The sequence below is a fragment of the Rhinopithecus bieti genome, unplaced genomic scaffold (genome assembly GCF_001698545.2).
Source record: "Rhinopithecus bieti isolate Rb0 unplaced genomic scaffold, ASM169854v2 scaffold_55189, whole genome shotgun sequence".
NCBI lineage: Eukaryota > Metazoa > Chordata > Mammalia > Primates > Cercopithecidae > Rhinopithecus > Rhinopithecus bieti.
This window is the reverse complement of record NW_016821812.1, coordinates 699,831-723,287: the sequence shown is the minus strand read 5'-3', so window position 1 is coordinate 723,287 and position 23,457 is coordinate 699,831. Positions and strand designations below refer to the sequence as shown.

Below are 23,457 nucleotides of genomic sequence, written 5' to 3'. Positions count from 1 at the left end.
CCCTAAGTGGACACTGTGCAAGGCATGGTTGCCTTCAGAACTTATAGCTAGTAAAAACACGCGTGGAATGATTAGTAGGTAGTACAATAATATATGTGACTAAGTATAAATTTGGGGAGGAGGGAAGGAAGAGATGCTTAAGGGAAGAGAGAAGGTAGAACTGGGTTTCCAAAATTTCAACAGGTATAGGAAAAACGGTGTTCTTGGCAAGGGAAACCAACTTAAGCAAGGTATGGTCACGAATGACATTATGATAGATAATAGTGGCAGTGATAAAAACCAAGCTATAGGGAATGAAGGAGGAAAAGATTACAGAGGGCCTTGAAAACCAGGTGAAAGAGTTTAGATTTGATGCTGGAGGCAGTAAGGAGTCTTTGAGGTCTGGAGTAAAGGACTATTGTAATGAAAGCTATGATTAAGGACTGTGTCACTGCAGAATGTAGAAGTGATTGGAAGGAAAATGGACTCAAAGAGACATCGAATATTCCTCCCATTATTATCGCAGAATGAATAACCTTGCATATCAAGAGTTTTCTGGTTCTATTCTCGTTGCGGCTATAGCATCCAATTAAAGTCCTCAAATATAAGTCATTAATTAATTCTTCCAAGTCATCACATTTTAGTACCAACTACAAACACTCCTACCACGCCTTGCAAGTAAAAAGTTCTACCATAACCAAGTAATTCAGATGCTTACAAGTTTTAAATATAGATTGAGTTATATAATATGCTATGTGAAGAACTGAGCAGGAATCAGGTAAAAAACAGATGAGAGCACACTACATGCAAATATATTGAAGCACCAAACACTCCGAAGTACGTGTAAGGGCATTCCTGATATTAAGAGATTAGGGTTAACATTGACTGTATTTCAGACAGGTAACGGTATCAAAGAAAAGGAAAACGTAACTTTTGCAAATGGTATCTTAAGGCACTGTAACTAGAGGTGATTTCTTCCCTCTCTCAACAGATTATAGTCATGCATTGCTTAACAATGAGGGTAAGTTCTCAGAAATGCTTTTTTTTTTTTTTTTTTTTGAGACAGAGTCTTGCTCTGTTGTCCAGGTTGGAGTGCAGTGGCACAATCTCGGCTCACTGCAACCTCTCTCTCCCAGGTTCATGCAGTTCTCCTGCCTGAGCCTCCCGAGTAGCTGAGATTACTGGTGTATGCCACCACACCCGGCTAATTTTTGCATTTTTAGCAGACAGGGTTTTACCATGTTGGCCAGGCTGGTCTCAAACTCCTGACCTCAGGTGGTCCACCTGCCTCGGCCTCCCAAAGTGCTGGGATTACAGGCGTGAGCCACTGCGCCCAGCCAAGAAATGTATCTTTAGGTGACCACATCGACGTGCAAACATCCCAGGGTATACATACGAGAACCTAGATGGAATAGCCTACTAGACACCTAGCTATATGGTAGAGCCTATTGCTCCTGGGCTACAAACCTTACAGCATGTTACTGAATACTGCAGGCAACTGTAAGACAATGGAAAGTATTTATATGTCTAAACATATCTAAATGTACAAAAGGTACAGTAAAAATCTGAAATAAAAGATAAAAAATGGTACACCTGTGTAGGGCAGCTCCATTACAATTTCATGGGACTGTCGTCATATATATGGTCCATTGTTAACCGAAACGTCATTTTGTGGCACATGACTACATTAGGAGAGAACATCTCCCCATCCAGACATTCCAGCGTGAGTCATTTGACAAACAGTAGCATCTTAGGTGGCCCTATAATGCAGAGAACATGATCATCCTATAGGAATAGGGCTAAGACCATATAGTACATTAAAACAGAATGAATGATTATATAAGCAATGTTCATGAAAAAGTTTAAATACACATCTCCTGATAATTTTTCAGTTGTTTATTGGAAATCATAGATTTTTTTTTTAAAAAACCCACTAATCATTTTGTCATACAAGAGCAAAATTCAAATAATACAAATATTTAACATTTTGGTATAAAATTGACAATATGGAAAAAAGATGCAAACCAACCAAAAGGTAAAAAACTTTTAACAATAACACTGTGTATAACCATCTTCTATTCAAGTGACCATCCAAGCTGATAGTTTTTTTCCCTTTGTTGACATTTTTAAAAAAGATAGCCCTGCATTTGGAGCACCAAAAGTTTTTTCCTTCTTTTTTAAAAGGTTGGAACCCTTTTATTTACAAATACTCTTCTCAGTACTTTAAGTGTGATGAGGGAATCATCTAGCAACTTCCTTCTTAGAAAAAAAAGGAAGTGCCTTCATATTTCCTTGAAATTTAAACCTGCTCCATTCTATTCTAAGCAAAATAAAAGAACACGGTGCAGAAGAGTTCTTTCAGCAAATAAATAATAGTTTCACAAAAGCACTGCTGTAAACAAGATCACTTTGATGGCCAGAGACACTGATGTTTTCAACCAATGGCAACTTTAAACACTTCCAAGTATAGATACACAGGGTATATATGGCCAAAAGGCAATACATCATTAAAGAATCAACTAATAAAAATTAATTATAAGCCTGTTGCTTGGTCAAATATGCTTTTGTTCGCTACGTTTTTTAAAATTGGTCAGAAAACTTAAACTGTAATGATCTAAAACCCTGCATCTACTCTGAAAGTAACTACAACCTAGAATGTCTGACATTGTAGTTTTGACATTAGTTAAAAATACTAAATTATCTAAGCAATGTAAACAAGCCTCAAATTTCAAAATAGAAAAAAATTAAAATTTCTGTAAACATTAAAAGCTACCTGCTAAAAATTGTTAAGTATCATCATCCAGTTGTGTATACTGATAAATCTTTTTTAGTTTTGTTTTGCATGTTTTTAGACATTACCTTATTATATGAGACATCTTATTTTCCCTAACAGTGCCTCTGCTGTCAAAGGTGTTCGAGTGAGTTCAGCCACTGTTGCTGAAGTCATTATTTTGGCCTTCATATAATCTCCCTAGCAGTAAACACCACCTAATTCTTTCTGTAGTGAAGGGAGGTAGTGTGTATTATAGCTACGTTTTTATCCTGCTTTGTAAAATAAATGTAACTTACTTTATTCGATCTCAGACACATCTCTTTGATTGCAAGGAACATGCAGCTTTAAAAATGGTTTAAACCCCAAACTGGCAACTTTTCCATCACTTTTTTACTGTTTTCAAGTATGAATTATTTAGAAAATAAAGATCACCTCTGACAGCTATTTGATGAAAAATAAATTGTTTTATATATTATAACTTTGATGTTTAATGCTCTCAATTTAAAACTCTGAACTTGGAACAAAGTGCTGTGGTTTATAAGACCTTGTTGGGGAGGAGTGGGTTAATTTTAGTAATCAGTACAATGACTTAGACACTAAGATTTCATTTTATAAAATTATGGATAAATTAGGCTTGTAATGTTCTCTCTTTCCATTTGAAGTCTCTCCATTATTATATTCCTCTATGTAAACTACATTCAAATAACAACCTTAAACACAGACCAATATTGAATATTTAAAAACCAGTTGAAAACTTCATTAAAATCAGCTTATTTGAATTAACAATGGTTTCTCCCTAGAGAAGGACCCTATGAGCAACCAACTGCCCATGTTATGTGTCATTTTCTAATACTTTAAAAAAAATCCATTAAAAACATACAAAGTATTAGGGCAGCATTACTAATTTTCTCAAAGTTCTCATTAAAATTTGAAAAAAAGATACAAAACAAAGGTATTTTAATGACTCTATCTCCAATAGCTACATGGATGCGGTAAGAATTTGTCTGTTTATAATAACATTGGACACATTTTTCTACATCTCCTCTTAAGAACAAGAGACTTTCTTTTACCAGATTCATGTACTTTCTCTCCTATGCTGACCTTTCCCTGCCCCTACCACCTCCACCAAGTGCTGTTTAACAAAAATAAACTTGTTTACCTGGTCTAACAATATATTCATTTCCTTGAAATGTTGTACTATATGTTCATTTGGTATTTTCCAAAAGCAATTATTCTAACATCAAGACTTCTTAATAACGTCTCTACACCTCACGTATATATGTAGCATTACATGAGAACTTGAACTTCCCTTTAGTTTTGTTTTCACTAATAATATAAACATTTTCTAAATACGAATTCTTTGAAATGAATTTAGGCAATGAAATAGATAAGTGATATTAAACAGCTTCTAGAATCAAAGAAACATTCTGATGGACTAGGCTTTCAAAATATTTGTCTTTCATGCTCATTTTACTTAGGGTATAGACAAACATTTAAAGGTTTTTTTTTCATCCAGGTTTGACTCAGTGACAGTGAAAACATACAACATTCAAGTACTATTAGATAAACGCAGCCCTACAAGGATATGTGTCCACATAGCTAATTTTACAAAGGAGAATTATCTTCATTAATCTGCAGTATATTTGACCAAAAAAGCCTTTTGAAATGGTTTTTACTTTAGGATCTGTAGCATTCTTCCAAAGGTCCTGGAGATCTTGTAAATGTCCATGAGATGTCATCATTTTTTCGTAGATGCAGGGATGATAAGGAGTTTTACCCTCTCCAGAAAAAAACACATGGTCCTGTGGTACTATCCCTATTTTATTGGCACAGAGGCCCATGAACACATCGTCTATGTAAAGACTAGAATTAAGTGTCTGTGACGCCTCATAGACTTTGGCAGCTACATCACCGGAGATTACATAGGCAGCTCCAGCTGTATAGTCAGGGTAAGCTGGCCACTGGTACATTTCATAGGACACGTAGTATTTGCTGCTTTTATCTCTAATGGGAGGGGCACCACGATGAACACGACCAATCCAAAAGTCTTGAACACCAATTTGTTCTAAACTTTGAAGGTATTCAATCAGATTTGGCATGTGAATAAATATGTCATCATCAGCAGTCATAAGAAATTTGGCATGTGGACAATAGATATTTGCCCAACTGAACTGCATAAGTAATTTCAGAGTAAGATTGTAGAAAGAATCAACAAAGTCTTGCTGAATTACATCATTGTACATTTGATCTTCCCAAACCAGTTTTCTTTGTAGTTCTTCTCCCTCCGGTGGACTAGGAGTTCCTAAGGCAAACAGAGTTTTGATGTTGGCATTCAGCTGAGACCGAACATAATTCTCATTGCCCCACGTCTTTCTAATTGCGGAACGTCGATCATAGTTTTCAGGAGCGGTTTTTACAAATAGTAAAAGGAGGACGTCTTGAGCTTGACACTTTTCCTTGTGGTTAATCAAGTACTGGTAGCGAGGCCCCGCTGAGGTGTGCTTCAGAGACAGGGTATCGTTCACAAAGTCATAGCTATTTATGAGGTATCTGTAAGAATATGACTTCATATGGCTCACAATGTGATTATCGATCGGTTCCCAAAAAAACATGAGACTCACTATAAAACAAGTTGCAAATAAGTGAATAAACTGCCATTTTTTGACTCTTCTGCCACTAATCAACATTCTCATATCCACTCAAGTCTGTTTTTATTTAGGATCAGTTTTAAACAGGCACTGGCTTCTTCGGGACCATAGAACTTCGTATTTCGTAGAGTAAGTGTCCATCTTAATACACGTTGGTCATTAAAAATGGAAAACAGTTTTCTTATTTCACAAAATAGTTTCTTTTAATCCCATTTTTCTGAGATTGTGAAAGAATGGAACACCCTGTAGAACGAGGACACTGGCACGTCAAAATTCTTCCACCCGGGCATCCTTCAGGAAGCGTGGTGGGCGGCCTCATGTGGCTCTCCCATGTGAACATTCCATGCCACCTATCAGAGTCAAGAAGAGAAAAGAATCACAATCACGTGGGTTACTGAGGTGCCAGAAAAACATATATTCCTAATTCCTTAAAACCAAATGTAAGCTGCCCGATCTGGACAAAAGGTGATGAGGCACTTAGTATTTGGCAGAGGCATATGGCTGTTTATTTTTTTTTAAAGGAGGACAGGAAAAGGGAAAAAATTGCTTTACACTGTCTTCCCATTCAGAATACAGAGACCTTTTTCTACTCCTACTCTTAAAAAAATAAAAAAAAAGCTTCCCAAACAGCTATAATCTTGTATACTTAGGTTCAAATTTCACAAATGGGTATATTCATGAATATACTGACTTGAATATGGTCAGGAGAAAAGTAGATACACAGATTAAGGCAAAATCTTCAATGAAAAGAAAATTCACAGCAGTAAAATCCATTAAGGCTTGCCCCAGACAAGGCAGGAATAAGACTTTTTTTTTTTTTTTTTTAATTAAGGTTCATAATCAAGGAGCCACAATTTGCTCCTTGAAAGCAAACTCTCAATAATCAAAATTACTTTGTGAGCCCCAGATTTATACAGCCACCTTCTTTCTGCACTTCTTTATTTGGAAATGCAACAGGCGCATCAATGTAACATGTTCTAAACTGGGAAGCAACAGAACGTAGCCAACAAGCACTGTCTATGTAGTCAGGCAATTTGAACACCAATGCTGCCTCAGCCACTTATGGTTTCTTGTACCATATCATGCATCTAACACAGAAATTTGACAAATTGGGGTAAGACCGTTTAACTCAAAGTCTTTGTGCAAATTAAATGGGAATATACATGATAAATGAAGGGAAGCAGACAGAAGACAGATCATTACCTAGCACACTAGGGTACTCAAGTGTCATTTCTTTTTTTTTTTGAGACGGAGTCTCACTGTCTCCCAGGCTGGAGTGCTCCGCCTCCCGGGTTCACGCCATTCTCCTGCCTCAGCCTCCCGAGTAGCGAGTAGCTGGTACTACAGACACCCGCCACCATGCCTGGCTAATTTTTTGTATTTTTAGTACAGACAGGGTTTCACCGTGTTAGCCAGGATGTTCTCGATCTCCTGACCTTGTGATCTACCCACCTCAGCCTCCCAAAGTGCTGGGATTACAGGCGTGAGCCACCACGCCCGGCCTCAAGTGTCATTTCTAACCCATTCTGTTATCTTCTCCCCTAAAACCTGCTATTCCTGTTTCTCTTTATTTGTGCTTAACTGCACTTCTTTCTTCTGTGCCTGAAATCTGGAACACCCCCCACCCCATTTCCTCCACTTCCGTTATTTAAATGTTTAATCCTGTGAATCACTTCAAAATCTCTCTTCACCCCTTCATGTTATCATCTCCTCTCACCCAGACTAGATGATCCCCTGGCCAACCCACCTTCCACTTTACAAAGGTCAGAGTGACCTTTGTAAAACTTGAATTTAATCACGAGACGAACTGAGCTTTTTTTATCTCCTTCAGAGCCTCCCCACTAGTTAGTGACAAGATGAAGTCTAGCCTGGCTCACAGGACCCTTTAGGATCTGCCTCTCCAGCTATTTGGTCACATCATTTGACAATACCAAATTACTGGCTGAAAGCACAGTCACACTTGCCATTTCATATGCCCTGGTCTTTACACCAGCAGTCTTGTGGCCTGGCTACCCTACCTCCCTTGCTAATATCAAGTCTATAGACATCCTTCTCTGGGAAGCCTGAATTGGGATCAACCCATTCCCTGAAAGATGCTTCTCATCTCATCTGTATTGCACCAGCACCTTCTTTATACCCCAAACAGAGACTTTTTAGGCACGATGTTGTAGACACCCTACACTCAGCATCCAGGTCAGTGTGTGACCCCTGGTAGGCATTCCCCAAATGTTGGTGCAAAGAACCATGCTGGGGGTGGAGCCACCGTTTACTCAAAGTGATGGTTACTGGGGAAAGATTGGGGGTCAGGACGCCTAGCCAGGTGCCACCTCAGATGAGGTCCATGCCATGGCTGCTTACCCCAGGTCCTCTCTTTTCTTCCACCACTGGGACACAGCACCCTCCTTCCTCAAGGATTCTGTCCCCAGTGCTTACCACAGGTCAAACACTTCCTTGGATGGCAAGGTAGGCTGTCTTCCTCAGGGGTGGTACATTAGTTTCCTGGGCTTTGGACAGGACTGACAGGGAGAGAGTTGTGTAGGCTGAGCCACATAGCAAGCCCCAGGGCAAAGGCCCTGCTTCATGCCCAGAGATCTGTCCTCAAGTCCCCCTGCCTGTTGACCCCTGATAGAAAACCAACTGCACACACTGAGTGCCCTGCAGAAGGGGCCTAGCCTCAGCTGTGACACCTCCATCCCCACTTCAGAGCTTTCGGATCCAGCTGTATTTCCCACCCCCATGATCACTCCACATCAGGGCAGAGGCAAAGGCCAGGTATATAAAATGTCCAGTGAGGACTAGAGATTAGAGCCAAGCCCCATTCAGACTTTGTCCAGAGATAATCAGTATAGGGCACATTTTATTGCTAAGGGCACTGATGTGAAAACTGCATGCACCACTTAGGAAGCCACAGCCAGCATTTTTTATTTTTTAAATGCAGAGTGTACTGAAAGTAGTAAGAGCAAGAATCACTTTGTGAAACTTTTGGGTTTTATGTGTGTGTGCGTCCAGGGGTGTCATGAGAAATGTGTTACTGTGCAGGGGTGTCATGAGAAATGTGTTACTGTGCTTTACCATCACAAAGGCTGAAGGCCGGGCGTGGTGGCTCATGCCTGTAATCCCAGCACTCTGGGAGGCTGAGGCAGGAGGATCACTTGAGGTCAGGAGTTTGAGACCAGCTTGGCAACATGGTGAAACCCCATCTCTATCAAAAATACAAAAATTAGCCGGGTGTGGTGGTGCACACCTGTAATTCCAGCTACTAGGGAGGCTGAGGCAGAAGAATCGCTTGAACCAGGAAGGTGGAGGTTGCAATGAGCTGAGATCATGCCACTGCACTCCAGCCTGGGTAAGAGAACAAGATTCCATCTCAAAAAAAAAAAAAGACTGAAACACTGCTCTAAGGAACAGATCAGTATCAGTAATTTCCCCCTTGGATAGGCTGGTCATTTCTGGACTGAATGCTCTAGAGGAAGGTGAGAAAGACATCAGAAAATACCAGTTTCTGATGGTGGCATCTGCCTAAACTTTGCATTCAGGGGCCCACTTTCTTTCGGTTGCTCTCTCAGTCTTTATCCACAGTGCTCACCCAGATAATGACCATCCTCTGAAGCCTCAAAGCAAGGGCCCTCTGGTCTCCTCCACAATACACCTTGAAGGAACTGGAGGCTTAAACTAAGGTAACGGAATTCTTGATGGCAGATTTTAAGCCAGCATACACATTTTTAAGAAATCTAGGAAAATTCTCAACTGAAAAGCATCTGCAGTTTCTACTCTAATTGACCCTGGGAAGGGAACAAAGAGGAAAGTAACCTTTGGAATCTCAGGGATCAAAGGGAAAACCAGCTGCCTATTCCTGAGCAGCTGTGCCCAGCAAGCTCCAATGCCAGCTTGCTTTGCATGTCCTAGAGTTGTTTGCAAGTCTGAGCTTCTTGCTAGACTTTATGCCCACAAGTCCAACTGCTCCCACAACCAGTGTGCATCCATCTGACTCATTAAAGGCGCTACTATCTCTCCAGTGAATCAGGCCTATTACTCACCAGGTTGGTGCATTGCTGCTGCTGCTTATATGGCTACTGTAAGCCGGCAGCTGGTTCAGAACATTCATTTTGTCCCCACCCTCAATATGTATGTATTTACCTTATTTTCCTGTATTTTTTCAACTGTTCCAAATTGACATCAACAAGTCAAAATGCTTTCTGAAAAATGACAAAAGACCTGTCACAAAGCCAACATCCCACGCTACTAATTCAGCACAGCATGTGAAGTTCTAAAATGAGAATTCTCCCCCTCAGTCGTTTGAATTTTTTAGCCACCATTTACATAAATCTCACTGATAACCAGATCTCACTGATAATACAGGAATGATAAGGGGAAGACTTAGGGAAGGTAAACTCCTCATTTGTATTACACAGCTTCACTTGTATCACAAAAGAACATCTGAATTCCTCCAAATTGAACATAGTCACTAGGAGGCCTTTCCCAGCCTAAATCAAAAGCACTGCCCTCCCCCGGCCTGCCCCCGATCTAAATTCATCAATTACAAGTCAACACTGTTGCGCCCAGCTCCGGCTTTGCGGATGGAGACCACGCACATACAACTGGCACTCACTCTTCTGGTTTCTTACAGCGTCTTAAAGCTTCTCTAAAGCACAGCTTCCAGCTTTCCTATTCAGAGTGCAGGGGAGGGCCCTAGGAAGACGCCCACAAAGCCTGCCGATCTGGTAGAAGAAAATGCTGGGCTTGGCAGGAAACAAAGCAAGCCCAATGCCGAATGCGAAGCTCAGCAACCATCCACAACAGACTGCTGTGGGTGCAGCTTCCTTTGTGTGCCTGCAGCACGGGTCAGTGGCCAATCAACAGGATAGAAACTCAAGGGTTACCCCTGTTTGGGGCCAGATTTATTGTGTAACCTTGGGCAACCCTCACCTCACTCTGATTCGGTGCTTTAATCTGCAAATCGGGGATGAATATCCATGTAATGTCACTGAGGGGCAGTAAAAATTATAGATGACTTCAGAGCCTGCTGAAAATAGGAAATAGAAAAGCATGGGAGAGAAAAGGACAAAGAATTGCTTGGAAGAAAATATGCAGATATCTCAAATACAACCTGGGTTTGCTTCTATTTGGACTGAGAAGAAGGGACAGGTATTCTTAGTATTATCTTTCCTAATAGAGGTAGTCAGAAGAATAAAGAATAGAAGTAGGAACATCAGAAAACAGGTGATAGACCCCAAATACTTTTCAGTCTGGGAACCGTACCCCTCAGTTACTCATAGGAATATTCTTTCACAAGAGAGCTCTTTAAACTTTTTGGGAAGAAACTAGTTAGCACACCCAAAGGTTACAAGTTTCCCTGCAATAATCCCTGATTTTTTAAAACCTTACCCCTGCTATCAACTCATTTCTTTGTGGAGTCTACTTTTGTGATGCTGAAGTAATATGTAAAACCTGCTATCCATTTTGAAGTTTTAATCAAGACGGGGAGGTCCACACTTTTAAGCACAAGTTAAACCTCAGTCTCCAGTGTTTCAATTAATCCTACAAGTATATGAGTATTTACTCTGCGAGTTCTTACACCAGTCACAGTGGGAGATCATGAAGAAGTATTTTACAGTCTCCAATCTCAAAGCATTTACAGTCTATTTGTGACAAGACTCGTAGTTCCCACATGAAAGCATAGTTCCCACAGACAACAATGGACAAATCCTGGTAAGGTACAGTGTGTCAGCACTAATCTGCATGATACCAACCCCAGGCGCAAGAGGAAAGTCTCTGGGACTAGTAGAGAAATCAGTGGGGGTTAGATTAGTCAGGATTTTAGGAGGGCTTGAGGATGACTAGGATTTAGGTGGCTGCAGGAGTAGGAGCAACCTTTGTTTCAGACAAGAACTGCATATGGCAGATATTTGAGAAAGAGCCATTGATTTGAAAGCAAAGAGGTGGGAACCTACTTATGGAGAACCTTGAAAATCAGGTAGAGGAGTCTTAGAGGGTACAGACAGCAGCAGGAAGTCATAGAAATTTCTGGTTTTGTTTGTCATGGTAACTCCCTTGCTCAGTATTTATTAAGTTTGAGCAAGAGGGATTAAACTGGCAATGGAGGTACAGGGTGAAATGCAGAATGCCTGAAGATCAGGACGCTGGTTTCTCAGGGGCTTGTACTGATGCCAGATGAGGTGAGGAAGGCCTAGTCGAGGGTAGTGGAAGTGGGGAGGAAGGCCCTTTCAAGAAAAACAAAGACCTAGCAGGACCTGATGAATGACTGGGATGGGGAGTAAAGGAGGAAGAGGAGAAGTGAGAACTAATTTCAAGCATTACCGACAAGGGAGGGAAAACTGGTTTCCTGAGTTAGGAGTGAAGGGGATTGCATTTGATTTTAGACTCGCGTTGAGTTCGAGGGTGATGGAGAGACAACAAGGTACAGATGTCCAGAGGGTAATAATCTAAGACAAGCTAGACAGGACTGGGGAGATCCAGGTGGGTACTCTGAGCATAAAGATGACTAATTTCATGAATGTGGATAAGCTCTCTAGGTGGAGAGAGAGCAATGCGCCTGAAGGAAAAATAAACTCCGGAGAAGGAGAAAAAGGAGGAGTCAATGAAAAAAGGGCTCGTTCATCAGAAAATTAAGATGGGGTTAACAAATGGGTAGAGTGGGTAAGCAGGACAAACAAGGCCCTGGTCTTGGAGCTCTAAGTGGGGAAGAGAGACATTGACCATGTAGTTAGGGTTGTGCTGGGTGCTATGGGAGGGTCTAAAGATGGACCCTGCCCCACTTGGGGGCTGGTTTGAGGTTGGGGAGGGCAATTTCCAGGAAGAGAAGCAACAGTGAACTGTATTTCTGCATTTTACTTAGGAGACATACAACACATTCAAGTCTAAGGAAACCTTATGATGTGTAGACCATTTTGTTCATGTTGTCTCCCAACACTCAAGACAGCTTAGCAGCCAGGAAGTTGTTTACATGGCTTCACTAAGAACTGCATTTCTTCTGAGACTTCAAATTCCAGGATACTCATTCTATAGTATGCTCACTCCTAGCTGCAACTTCTAAATATTCATCGAGAACCTTCTGCCACCCCACCACGCTCAGCAGTCTCCTGACCTTTCTTCCTCACGCACCTCCCCTGTCTCAGATGCAGAATCATCATCGGTCACTTTTGCCCTCCCACCCCAACAACCCCAGACCCCAGCACCCTCCCATCTTCCTGTTCCTACGACACCTCCAGAGATGCGGGGGAAACGGAACTTACCAGGCAGGCAGCGTCACCACAAATGGCACTATCTAGCTTTGGGCAAAGTTTTCAGTGCCATGTGACTGTTCTTGCACTTGTCCCAGACCTTCTCCCTTTCCTGGTCTCTTCAGCGGCCATGCTAAATCTCCCCCTCCCAGGCTCTGTCCCCTCACTCTGAAGACTTCACCTCCTGTCTGCTTCCTAGAGAAAGGAGGAGACATCAGACACACCATCAGCTCCTCCTCCCCTTGTGGGCTGCCTCCTCACGGGCTCCCTAGTTCCCCAACACTCACCATTCCCTCTGTAAACCATACTGATTGGTGCCAGGACTACAGGGAGACAAGGGAGCCACTTACTTTAGGTGTACAATTTAAGTAGTCAGTATAATAATTCAGTAGTCAGTATAATACTTTGATGCAGTATTTTTTAAAAATCAAAGTTACTGCAAAAAATCCACAATGAACAAAATGTCAAAACTGTAAACCAAGACAGCCTCCAACCCTGCACTCACACAGCCCTGCCTCACCTGATTCCCCTAATCCCTGTCCTGCTGACTGAGACGTGCTGGGGGCTGAATATTGCTGACTTCTATGGACATGCCTGCATTCTTAGTATATGTATGTATACCAACCTAAAGTATCATAAAACAAGACTAACCCTTAGTGTATATAATTAAGTATCATAAAATACTAACCCTTAGTAAGAATTAGTATTGTTTTATACTTTAATTTGGTGTGTGTGTGTGTATATATATAATATATATATGTTCCTCATTCCTTTATATATTTTACACTTTTATTACTTAATATTCATATATATATATATATGAATGCCTACTTCTATTCCTATTTTTTTTTAATGCTGGACATGAAAACCTCCTCAAACGGCTGTCTGAACCATGAATAGATTGTGTTCTACATAGCCGAAAACACCAATCTAGGAGGGAATCAAACCTCTACCATAAAATCATCCTCTCTTACTTCAGTTGTTGCCAAAACAAGAACAAACCCAGAAATTCTATATAAGAAGGCAGTATAATTTGATGGAAATACTAACGGATTAGAAGAAAACTAAGAAATTTAATCATTCCGTTCTAGTTCTGATGTTTTCCTTGCTGGGGAAATAAAATATCGTAGTGAAACCTATATAGAAAAGAAGACTGAACTGATAATTTTCTTCATTTTAAAAATCAACTTAATATTTGGAATATCCCCATGAGTCATGAAAATATAATGATCCCTTTAAAAGTGACATGCTTATAAAGCAGGACTATATAAGGCTCCTCCAGTGAGTCACAGGTTTTTAAAAAAATTCCTTTATATTCTCATGCCTTTATATCTTTTACATTTAAGCTTTTATTACTTAATAAAGTCCCATGTGGGAGAGTTTTTAGTTCCTGTCCAGACATAACTAAAGGAAAGAAAGATAAAATCTTCTGTACCATCTTTATGCTGCATTTTGTTCTACATTCCAAGTTTTTTTTTCTGGCTTCTTCTTGTCATCTGTTTCCTATTAAGTATAGCTAGGACCAATCTTCAGAAGCCAAATTACCTTGTTGAGAGAGATCAGGAATAAAAAGCCCCGCACTTCCTGGAAAAGCTATAATTTGATCTGCATAGATTTCTTCTTAATAAATTAGTTACAATAATTGGTGTTAAAAAATGTAACTAGTTACTATTTGGTACTAATTGCCTAGTCTATTTGCTCAAGAAGGAAGGAGGCAATGTGAAATCTGAATTTATAACTCACATTTTAAGGTGAAACATTAGATATCTTTGCAACTGTTGTATTTCCAATATAAGACCTCTAAAAAAGAAAAAAATTTTACCTAATGGCTGTCTTCAAGTGTTTTTGTGCTGGGACTTTAGCTATATGAAACTTTATTTCAAGCCATGGGCAAAAATTAGAAGCCATTTGGAATTCTTATCCTTCTGCAGAGAATACATTTATAGAGTTAGTTCTTGATTCAGTGTTAGTCCAAAGACTTTAAATTCCACTTTAGCAATCATGGCTCTGGGACAGAGGAGAAAGCTGGGTAATAAAACCTTCAATGTGAATCCAGGTACAAGATCTCCACCTATGTAAACTAAGCTATATCTTTCTTTATAAGTTAAACATGGGTGTAGATTTGTTTGCTGGTTATGGGGGAAGTAAAGACAGGGAAATTTCAAATGAACAAATGGGTAAAGACAGACCCTAAGTCTTTATTAACGGGACTTGTGGCATGTGATTATAGATTATTCTTATATTTTAGGGATGTTATATGAAATCAATAATTCCCAGTAACCAGTTTGATTATGCAAAATTTGAAACAAATTTTAAAAAGCTGACACATAAAGGCGGTCTCAGAGAGGTCAAACACTTGCTTTTCTGAGCTTGGCCCTCTGTGCTCCTTGCAACACAATATAACTCTTGTCAGTTTCTTTCTTGCCTACTTAAGAAACAAACTTCTCCTTTTACCCAGTCTAGCAACCAAGACAGGCTCCAACTCTGCACTTACACAGCCCTGCCTCACCTGACTCCCCTAATCCCTGTCCTGCTGACTGGGACATGCTGGGGGCTGAATATTGCTGACTTCCATGGACATGCCCGCATTCTTAGTATATGTATGTATACCAACCTAAAGTATCAAAAAACAAGACTAACCCTTAGTGTATATAATTAAGTATCATAAAACAATACTAATCCTTAGTAAGAATCAGTATTGTTTTATACTTTAATTTGGTATATAACGGGTATGTCTACTGTACACCAGGCCCTGTTCCAAATGCCTTACAAATATAGTAGCTCTTTAAGCCTGACAACAACCTTTGAGGAAGAAAGGATCTCCCTCCCCATGTTGCAAAAGATATAACGGCAACAAACTCCAGACCCTGTAGCAGCTTAGAGCAGCTTGTCAGTCCCAGCCCCACCCCTGTGTTCCTCACCTGCCCTTTCTCCCTGGCATAGGCACGGGTTTTCCTGCAGTTCTCATCAGGAGGGGAGGGCAGGGGAGCAGGTGGGCAGGGTCAAGAGAAGCAACCCCAGATGGATGAGAATTTGCTTCACTGCCACAAGTTTGAAGTCACTTCCGTTTTGCTGCATTTTTGTTAGCACTGTTCTTACTTCTTTTACTAACATACTCTTTTTCAAACCTTCCATTTCAGTTTTCCCTCCTTCTTCTTCTTGGTCTCAGTAGTACGAGACAGTGGGCAGAAGTGACCTCATCAATCTGTGTCCTTTGAGTGTAGTCTTTCATCCACAAAAAAGATTCAGGGACTCCAAGGACGGAGATCCAAAGTCGCAGGAGGGGGAGAAAAAGAGGTGGGGAGGAAGGAAGGAGAGGAGGCAAAAAAGTACCAGAGTCAGGGAGGATGTTGTAAGCAAGTATTGGGTAAAATGAAAGGCAAGGAGTCAGACACAGACAGCATGGCCTGGAAAAGCTGTCATTCTCTAATGAAAAAGCTGTATCAAAACCGTTTTCATGTGTAAAGGCAGGGAAAAGCTGAAGATATATTCGAAGTCAGCTCATAAAATGACACATAAGAAGTAAACCTGATGAAGAGATGTAAACCAGTTATCCATCATAAGGTAGATGAATAAAAAACACAAGTTCACCTATCAGTAAGAGTAAGAATTATTGCCTAAAATGCATACCCATCCCTTTAATGTGACATAAAACATGCTACAAATAGCCACTACCCCCAACCCCACCCCTGCCACCCCACTAGGACTCCTCAGACACAATGACTGCTTTATTTGAGACACTACAAGAACAACGTTCACTCAAGCTAGAATTTTTCAAACATTCTTGAGATTTGTTAGGCTGGCTTTGTCCCAGAAAAACTAAGATACATTTGAAATGTTGCATTGTGTTGGGTAGCCTTCATCCACGAATCTGTTATTAGAAACCCATATGCAGTTGGCCCTGTACATTCATGGGGTCTACATCCTCAGATTCAACCAACTACAGATCAAAAACATTCTTAAAAAAACTGTATGGTTGTGTCTGTACTGAACATGCACAGACATGTTTTTCTTGTCATTATGCACTAAACGATACTGTGTAACAATTGTTTACATGGCATTTACATTGCATTAGGTATTATAAGTAATCTAGAGATTATTTAAAGTACATGGGCCAGGTGTGGTAGCTCACACTTATAATCCCAACTACTTGGGAGGCTGAGGCAGGAGGATCATTTGAGCTCAGGAGCTCAAGGCTGGGCAACAGAGTGAGACCCCATCTCTAAAAGCATAAAAAGAAAAAAATAAAGTACATGGGAATACTGCATAGGTTATATACAAATGATATACCATTTTATATAAGGGACTTGAGCATGCATGGATATGGGGGGGTGTCCTGGGACTAATTCCCCAAGGATACCGAGGGACAACAAACTATGGACCCCAAACCAGGTGCTCTGTGAATGAAGAGCTTTCCTCTGAGATGAGGGAAGCAGGGAGAAGATGGAAATTGGGGAAGGCTTTGTGGGAGAGGTGACAAATGAGCAGGAGCTAGAACAGAATTCAAATGTGGGTTTGCGGAGGAAAGAAGGAAGACACAGCTCAGAAAGAGAAGAAGTCTACAGCCATACCACCCTGAATGTGCCTGATCCTGGCTGATCTCAGAAGCTAAGCAGGGTTAGGCCTGGTTAGTACTTGGATGGGAGAAAGAAAGGCGAAGGGAAGAGTACGGCAGGGAGCATTTCAGCTGGCTTAAAATGGTGAAGTAGGCCGGGTGTGGTGGTTCACGCCTGTAATCCCAGCACTTTGGGAGGCTGAGGTGGGCATATCAGGAGGTCAGGAGATGGAGACCATCCTGGCTAACATGGTGAAACCATGTTAATTTTTGTCTCTACTAAAACACAAAATTAGCTGGGTCTGGTGGAGCATGCCTATAATCTCAGCTACTCGGGAGGCTGAGGCAGGAGAATCGCTTGAACCCAGGAGGCGGAGGTTGCGGTGAGCTGAGATGGCTCCATTGCACTCCAGCCTGGTGACAGTGAGACTCTGTCTAAAACAAAACAAAAAAAAAAGGTGAAGTGGAGGGAGCAGGGAATAAGACACTCCAAGAGACACTACGCAGGAATTTTTTTAAGCACATAAGAGAAAAAGTTGTAGCTTGAATGGGGAAATGTCAAATCACTTAGTTTGGCTAGAAGTTAGGGTAAAGGGAAAAGACGGAAAAAAGGAGATCAGAAAGGTTAGCTATGGTCGAATCATAATAAGAAAAATCAGGATTCAGAAACAGGGTGACGATATAACCCAGTGTCCACCTGTTGTCCAGTGGCAGTTCCTGTGTCCCATTCTGGACACTGTCTTTAGAAACAGCACTTGATAGAGGGTTTATAACACAGAGGTACAAAAAGTAGAAGATGGTGTAAAATAAGAGGTATGTGTAACATGTTTCTGTCTTGGTGGATCAACGTTTAGTCTAAGTTAACTACCATTTATTAAGTGCCTGCCCTATTCTAGGCATTACAGCGGGCAGCCCTGAAAGTAGGTTAATACCCATATTTAACTAATTCGACAAATACTAACTTATCACATACTGTGTAGCAGGCCATGGACAGGATGCTAAAAAGACTTCAGAGATGTTTCAGGTGTAGATCTTCTATCAAAGGGTCAGTAAATATTCCAGTGCAAGCTGGAATCTGGACCTGATGGAGGTGAAAGAGAGTAAAAAAGCCCAGAGTGTTTAAATGCAAACAAAAGTAGATGTATACTGTGCCTCTCCATTTGCTGGTCACATGAGCTCGACTTGTGTCTAAACCATGTACCAGACAGTGTTTTCTGAGGATCATTTGAGATAACTTATTGACAATATCAGTCCAGATTAGATGTTCCATCTGTGCAAATTTCCTTTCTCTAGAATCTGTTTGTGTAGCTTTACCAGGGTTAGTTCATGGATAGCTGATTTTTTTTTTCAGGTTTTTTTCTTTTTAGAATACTAAGCTATACTCATAATATGCTTCTTATCAAAAAACATTAATTAGGTAGGAGTTTTTAAAAATACCGATCTGATGGCTAAGGGCCATTTAACACATCGCAAATACTGTTGAAGCAGAAGTATCGCCCCTAATTGACTGAATATGGTCCTTCTCATGTTCCCCATTATTCCATTAATGGAATACTGGTCTTCCATTATTCTTGACAGAAAATAACATGGTTCCCACAAGCACTTAAAATACATTTCAATTAGGATGACACACGTATAAGATTATACAGTCCTCTAAAGTAGGAGAAGGAAACCTGAGGTGAGTCCATCCTTGAACTTATTTTGCTTAGAGCACTATGAAAAAAGTTATAGAAAGTTATAGGAAAGGAGCAAAAGAGTCAAATCTGAAATATTAGGTGGATCTTACTTAGGCTGTGGAACAGTATTTTGAACTTGAACTTTTGGGCTTTGTTGCCTACACACTTGGTAGAACATTCTCTTTTGTGGAGAACTGGCTTCTAGCGTTAAAACCTTCTATGGAAGAGAAATCTGAATAAGTTACATATCAAAGCCAGCATCTGAATTTGTAGAATTAAAATGTTTTTTTAAAATATCACTTTTTTATTCAAATCTTGTCTCTCACCTGATCAAGTTTCTTATCCTTTAAATATAAAGATTCTTACTTCTTACATCCCCTATATATATGTAAACTAATACATAATAGTTAGATATTGCATACTGTAAGGAAAGTATTTAATTCTAGATTTACACTGTTCCGGCTACATCTTTGCTCACAGAGATTCCATATCAAAGGGCAGAGCTCTTGTAATAATTTACTGTGCCTCAGTTTCTGGAACACGGACATAATGAATTCCTCTCCTTACAAGGTTATTCTAACAATGAATTAAAATAATGGCTATGGAAATATTTCAGAAAAGGCATAATGTATTATAAAAATGCAAAGCTGAGACCTATTTACTTCAGCATATATAAAATCCCCCCAAATAGGGTACATTTTGTTATTCTGAGAAGCGACCATTTCCTTCTGAATTTCTCCCCGTTTCTTCCTGACACCTGTGTTCTGAAATGCAGATTCTAGTGCAATTGGGCCTCAAAAAGAACTTGACCCTTTACAATGTGAAAGTCACCAAGTGCAATGATTCTAGCCAAAGTGACCCATTTTAAAAGATGACCCATTTCAAAACCCATGAGTTATTATTCAAGCTGTTCTATTTTTGAGAATTAGAAAGGTTTTTTTGTTTGTTTTTTACAATCTCACCATTTGAATGTCTTTTATTAAAAGAGAAAACTGATCACCACTTTAATGAAATACAATATTTCATTTTCTACTTGATGGGGCCTGTACTTTATTTTGAAAATTCTTCTGCACCTTCTGAGTTTTCTCTGGGCAGAGCAGTTATAAGCATCTCTACCTCCTACTCATCCTCATCTCCCACTTTCTCAGGAACAGCTGCTCTGAACTTTGGCTTGGGCCTTTCCTGTGATAACACTGGTTCTACGTTAAGGTGCCACAGGGAGCCTTGCAGGGCCGGGAAGGGTCAGCCTGAGTCAGCCTCCTCCTCAGAGAGTGCTCAGTCAATGCTCAGAGCGTGTGCAGGAGGAGAAGGAAGAGTGAGAAGGACAAGCAGGTTAAGTACTGAATGGAAAACATTTCGGGTATTGCATTTAGCTTGCTTTAAAAGCAAAGAGTTGGCCCCAGAAAGCAGCTTTCACCTCCTCACTTGTGACCAGATAGAAAATCTACCATAAATTTCTGAGAAAGTTATAACATCAGCTACTGATCACTAATCACCCTTTCAGAAAGTTCAGGTTGGGATCATTTCAGTGCCACAACTTAATACAACTACCTTCAATCATCCTTTTCTGGGTCAACTTCAGCTTTTCACATTCCTCTCCCATCCCCCACAGGGACCAGGCAAGGTTTCCCAAAATAAAGGCACAGAGGAACAAATCCAATTCTGATGGATGTACTTTCATCAGATAGTTACCATAAATATGAGCCTCAGGCCACCACCAGCCACTGTGCGATTACCACATCAGTGTCCCTTTAACAAGATCCATAACCTAAGAAAACCCACACTGGCCAAGAATGTACAGGGTGTAGTCAAGAGTCGAGTTGAAAACTGTTACTTTTACCTATATGGTATCCAATTGCCTCTGTCACATCAGGATTCAAAATGAAATTAGGCAGAGTCAAAGGAAACAGCGGCCACGACCTCCCCGCCAGGAAGATCTGCGGCTTCAGTCTCCCCGCCTGCCCACTTCCCTGTCCCCATTTCCCCCTGCCAGTAACTCGCCGAAACCGTTCCCAGGCTGGCGGTTTCCTCTTTCCAGCCCGACGCGGGCTGTCGACTCGAATTCAGCCCTCCAGCCGGAGGCGGGTGGCCGCAAGTATGGGGCCCCCGGCCGGCAACTGAATGGCGCGGCGTTCGCCTCTGCGGCTCCGCGCCCGGGCCGGTCCGGCCACCGAGGAGCCGGAGCTCCCTCAGGAGTGGGACCGCGCCGGCCGGGAAGCCACCCCAACCGGAGGTGCCCCGGCCCCCGAGCCTACCTGCCCGCACCTGGGCGGCGGCCGGGCCTGGGTCCCAGCCGCTGCCAACCCGCGCGGGCAGGCCGGAGGGAAACAAAGACGCTCCGGGGAGGGGGCGAGCCTCCTTCCCGCCGCGCTTTCGGAGGGCCGGATCCGGGGCCCGCGGCAGGAGAGGCCTCTCCCGAATTTCCCGGGCTTTCCCGGCCGCTGGCGGTGCCGTCGGGCAGGGCGGCGGGCCCGACCCGTGTCCACGCCAGCCGCCGCGCCTCCGGCCCGAGCGCGCGTTCCCACCTGAAGCCTGGCGCCACCCGCTGGGAGGGCCAGCGTGTCCTCACATCCCTAGTCACTCTTCCCCCCTCGGAGACTCCGCTGCGGTCCGGAGTGGGGCAGACTCGGAGCCTCCCGCGCCGGAGACCGCGAACCGCTCGGCCGGGAGGCGCGCCGGGGGAGGGGGGGGGCGGGGGCGGGGCGGAGGGGCGGCCGCAGGCCCAGTGCCGGGAGCCCGCCCGCGCGGGAGACCCAGGGAGCCCAGCTCCGGGCCGCGGCACGGAGAACGAACCATCCGGGGCCTGGAGACGTATCCCGCTGAGCAGCCAGAACTTTCCCCATTTAGCGATCCGGAAGAGAAGTCAACATTGCCACCCAGAGAAGCCTCGACCCGCGGAAAGATGCGGCCGCGGCACAGCAGTGTTTTCACCACATAACTGACCACAGACTTATTCCGCGCGGAACCACCGCCCAGGGCGCTCCGCCAAGAGGCGGACTGTGTTGGCCTCGCGGGTCCTGAGCCCAGGGCACGCCGCGGTTCCTCCCACACGGCACACTGGTTCTGTCGCGCAGCGGATTAGGATGGTCTTTTCCTTTCCGAGCGGGAGCTCTAAGGCAGGCTCTCAAGCGGGTCTTGTTAAAAGGTTTCTGGTCACACCACTTATGCCTGGAGCTCTGGGGGCCTCAGTAACAAAGGAAGGAAACTTAACAGCAAACTAGGGCTGCACTGCCGCGAACCGTTTCTAAAATACGAGAGGAGGGGGAAACCCCGCCCCAGCCCAGCTTCCCAGTAACTTTACCTCCAAGTCCAGTTTCATTTCAAGGGCAGTTTAGAGCGAAACTCACCAAGTCCAAGCCCAACTCTTTAAATGTCCAAATCGGAGGTCGGCTTTCCTTCCCGCATCGGAGCGAAAGTCGCTGGTCTCAAGAACAAAACTTGCGGGCTTTAAATCTTGGGCGAAGACTGGACGGGCAGCGCTGGACTGGGCTCGCTTCCCCGGCGGGATGCGGGCGGAATGGGGGCGGGCCCGGGCGGGGGCGCTAGGCTCCTAGCCGCGCGCCCCGCACCTCTCGGCGTCACGGCCGGATCCTGGCCCAGCCCGCCAGACCGCCACCCTGCCGGCGCGTAGGTGAAGGTAATGGGCCCGGCCCCAGTTTGTACTTGTCTGTAGATGAGAATTCCAGGAAGTGTTTCCCTGCCGCTCTTCAGTTAATTGCGATCACTTACTCAAATGGCCAACTGGAAGCCAGAGTGCACATGAATGTCCTCTTTGAACTATTTTCCTCCTTCAGAATACTTCTTGCAGGTAACCAGACAATATGGAGAGATGCGGGCTTCTGCTCAGGGAGAGAGATTATAAATGAATCCTGTATGCGCTTGGTTTCTTGTTTCCTGCATGTTGTTAGACCTCTCTCTAAAGCCACAAGACATTTAACGGAGATAATATTTTGAGTGATTCTGTTATTGTACCTATTTCAGAACATGATAGAAAAGCAAAAGATTAATCCAAATACTTAAGTAAAATAAAAGCTTTGAGTTTGTCATAAGAGGAAGAAGACAGGTAATGAGTTAAATATATGACTGTTGAATCAGGGTTTAAAACAGTGGGGCCAGCAGGCACGGTGGCTCACACTTGTAATCCCAGCACTTTGGGAGGCTGAGCCGCAGGAGGATTGCTTGATCCCAGGAGTTAGAGACCAGCCTGGCCAACACAGCAAGACCCCGTCTCTGAAACAAAACACACACACACACACACAATGAAAACTGTAAATATTGTACTTGTTCATTCAGACTAGATTTTAGAAAGTTTTAAATTGCTTTCCTTAAGCCGGTCAGCATCTTTTAAATCATGCAGTTTTTTTCATATGCTACCTACAGAGGGCATGGCTCAGCACCTCCCAGACTGTGTCACTGCATGTACATCAGACCACAGACAGAAATATTTACATATGTGATTTGCAAAGGAGTCACTGACAGTGACCCACAAATAAGCTGATTCATTGTTAATACAGCACTAATCACATACCTTCTGTAATAAAATGCTGACTGAAATCCCACATGCATTTCCCCCAGCCATCACAAG

The 23,457-nt window shown here is 42.6% G+C and overlaps 2 protein-coding genes across 10 annotated transcripts in view; one reads left to right on the top strand and one right to left on the bottom strand.

Moving 5' to 3' along the window:
- MCF2L2 (MCF.2 cell line derived transforming sequence-like 2) overlaps nucleotides 1-23,457 on the top strand; it is a 256,218-nt gene that overhangs the window by 162,788 nt on the left and 69,973 nt on the right. The window lies entirely within an intron of this gene.
- B3GNT5 (UDP-GlcNAc:betaGal beta-1,3-N-acetylglucosaminyltransferase 5) lies at nucleotides 1,858-22,660 on the bottom strand. Of its 7 annotated transcripts, none has more exons than XM_017860628.1 (3): nucleotides 20,713-20,814; nucleotides 18,159-18,277; nucleotides 1,858-5,750 (listed from the first exon to the last, which is right to left on the bottom strand). In XM_017860628.1, the coding sequence occupies exon 3, from the start codon at nucleotides 5,443-5,445 to the stop codon at nucleotides 4,312-4,314; it is 1,134 nt and encodes a 377-aa protein (XP_017716117.1). In that variant the 5' UTR covers nucleotides 5,446-5,750; nucleotides 18,159-18,277; nucleotides 20,713-20,814; the 3' UTR covers nucleotides 1,858-4,311. The 7 variants fall into 7 exon arrangements, with proteins under 7 accessions (XP_017716117.1, XP_017716116.1, XP_017716120.1 ...); XM_017860627.1 differs by having other exon boundaries at nucleotides 18,170-18,277; XM_017860631.1 differs by lacking the exons at nucleotides 18,159-18,277; nucleotides 20,713-20,814 and adding exons at nucleotides 12,654-12,836; nucleotides 15,563-15,781.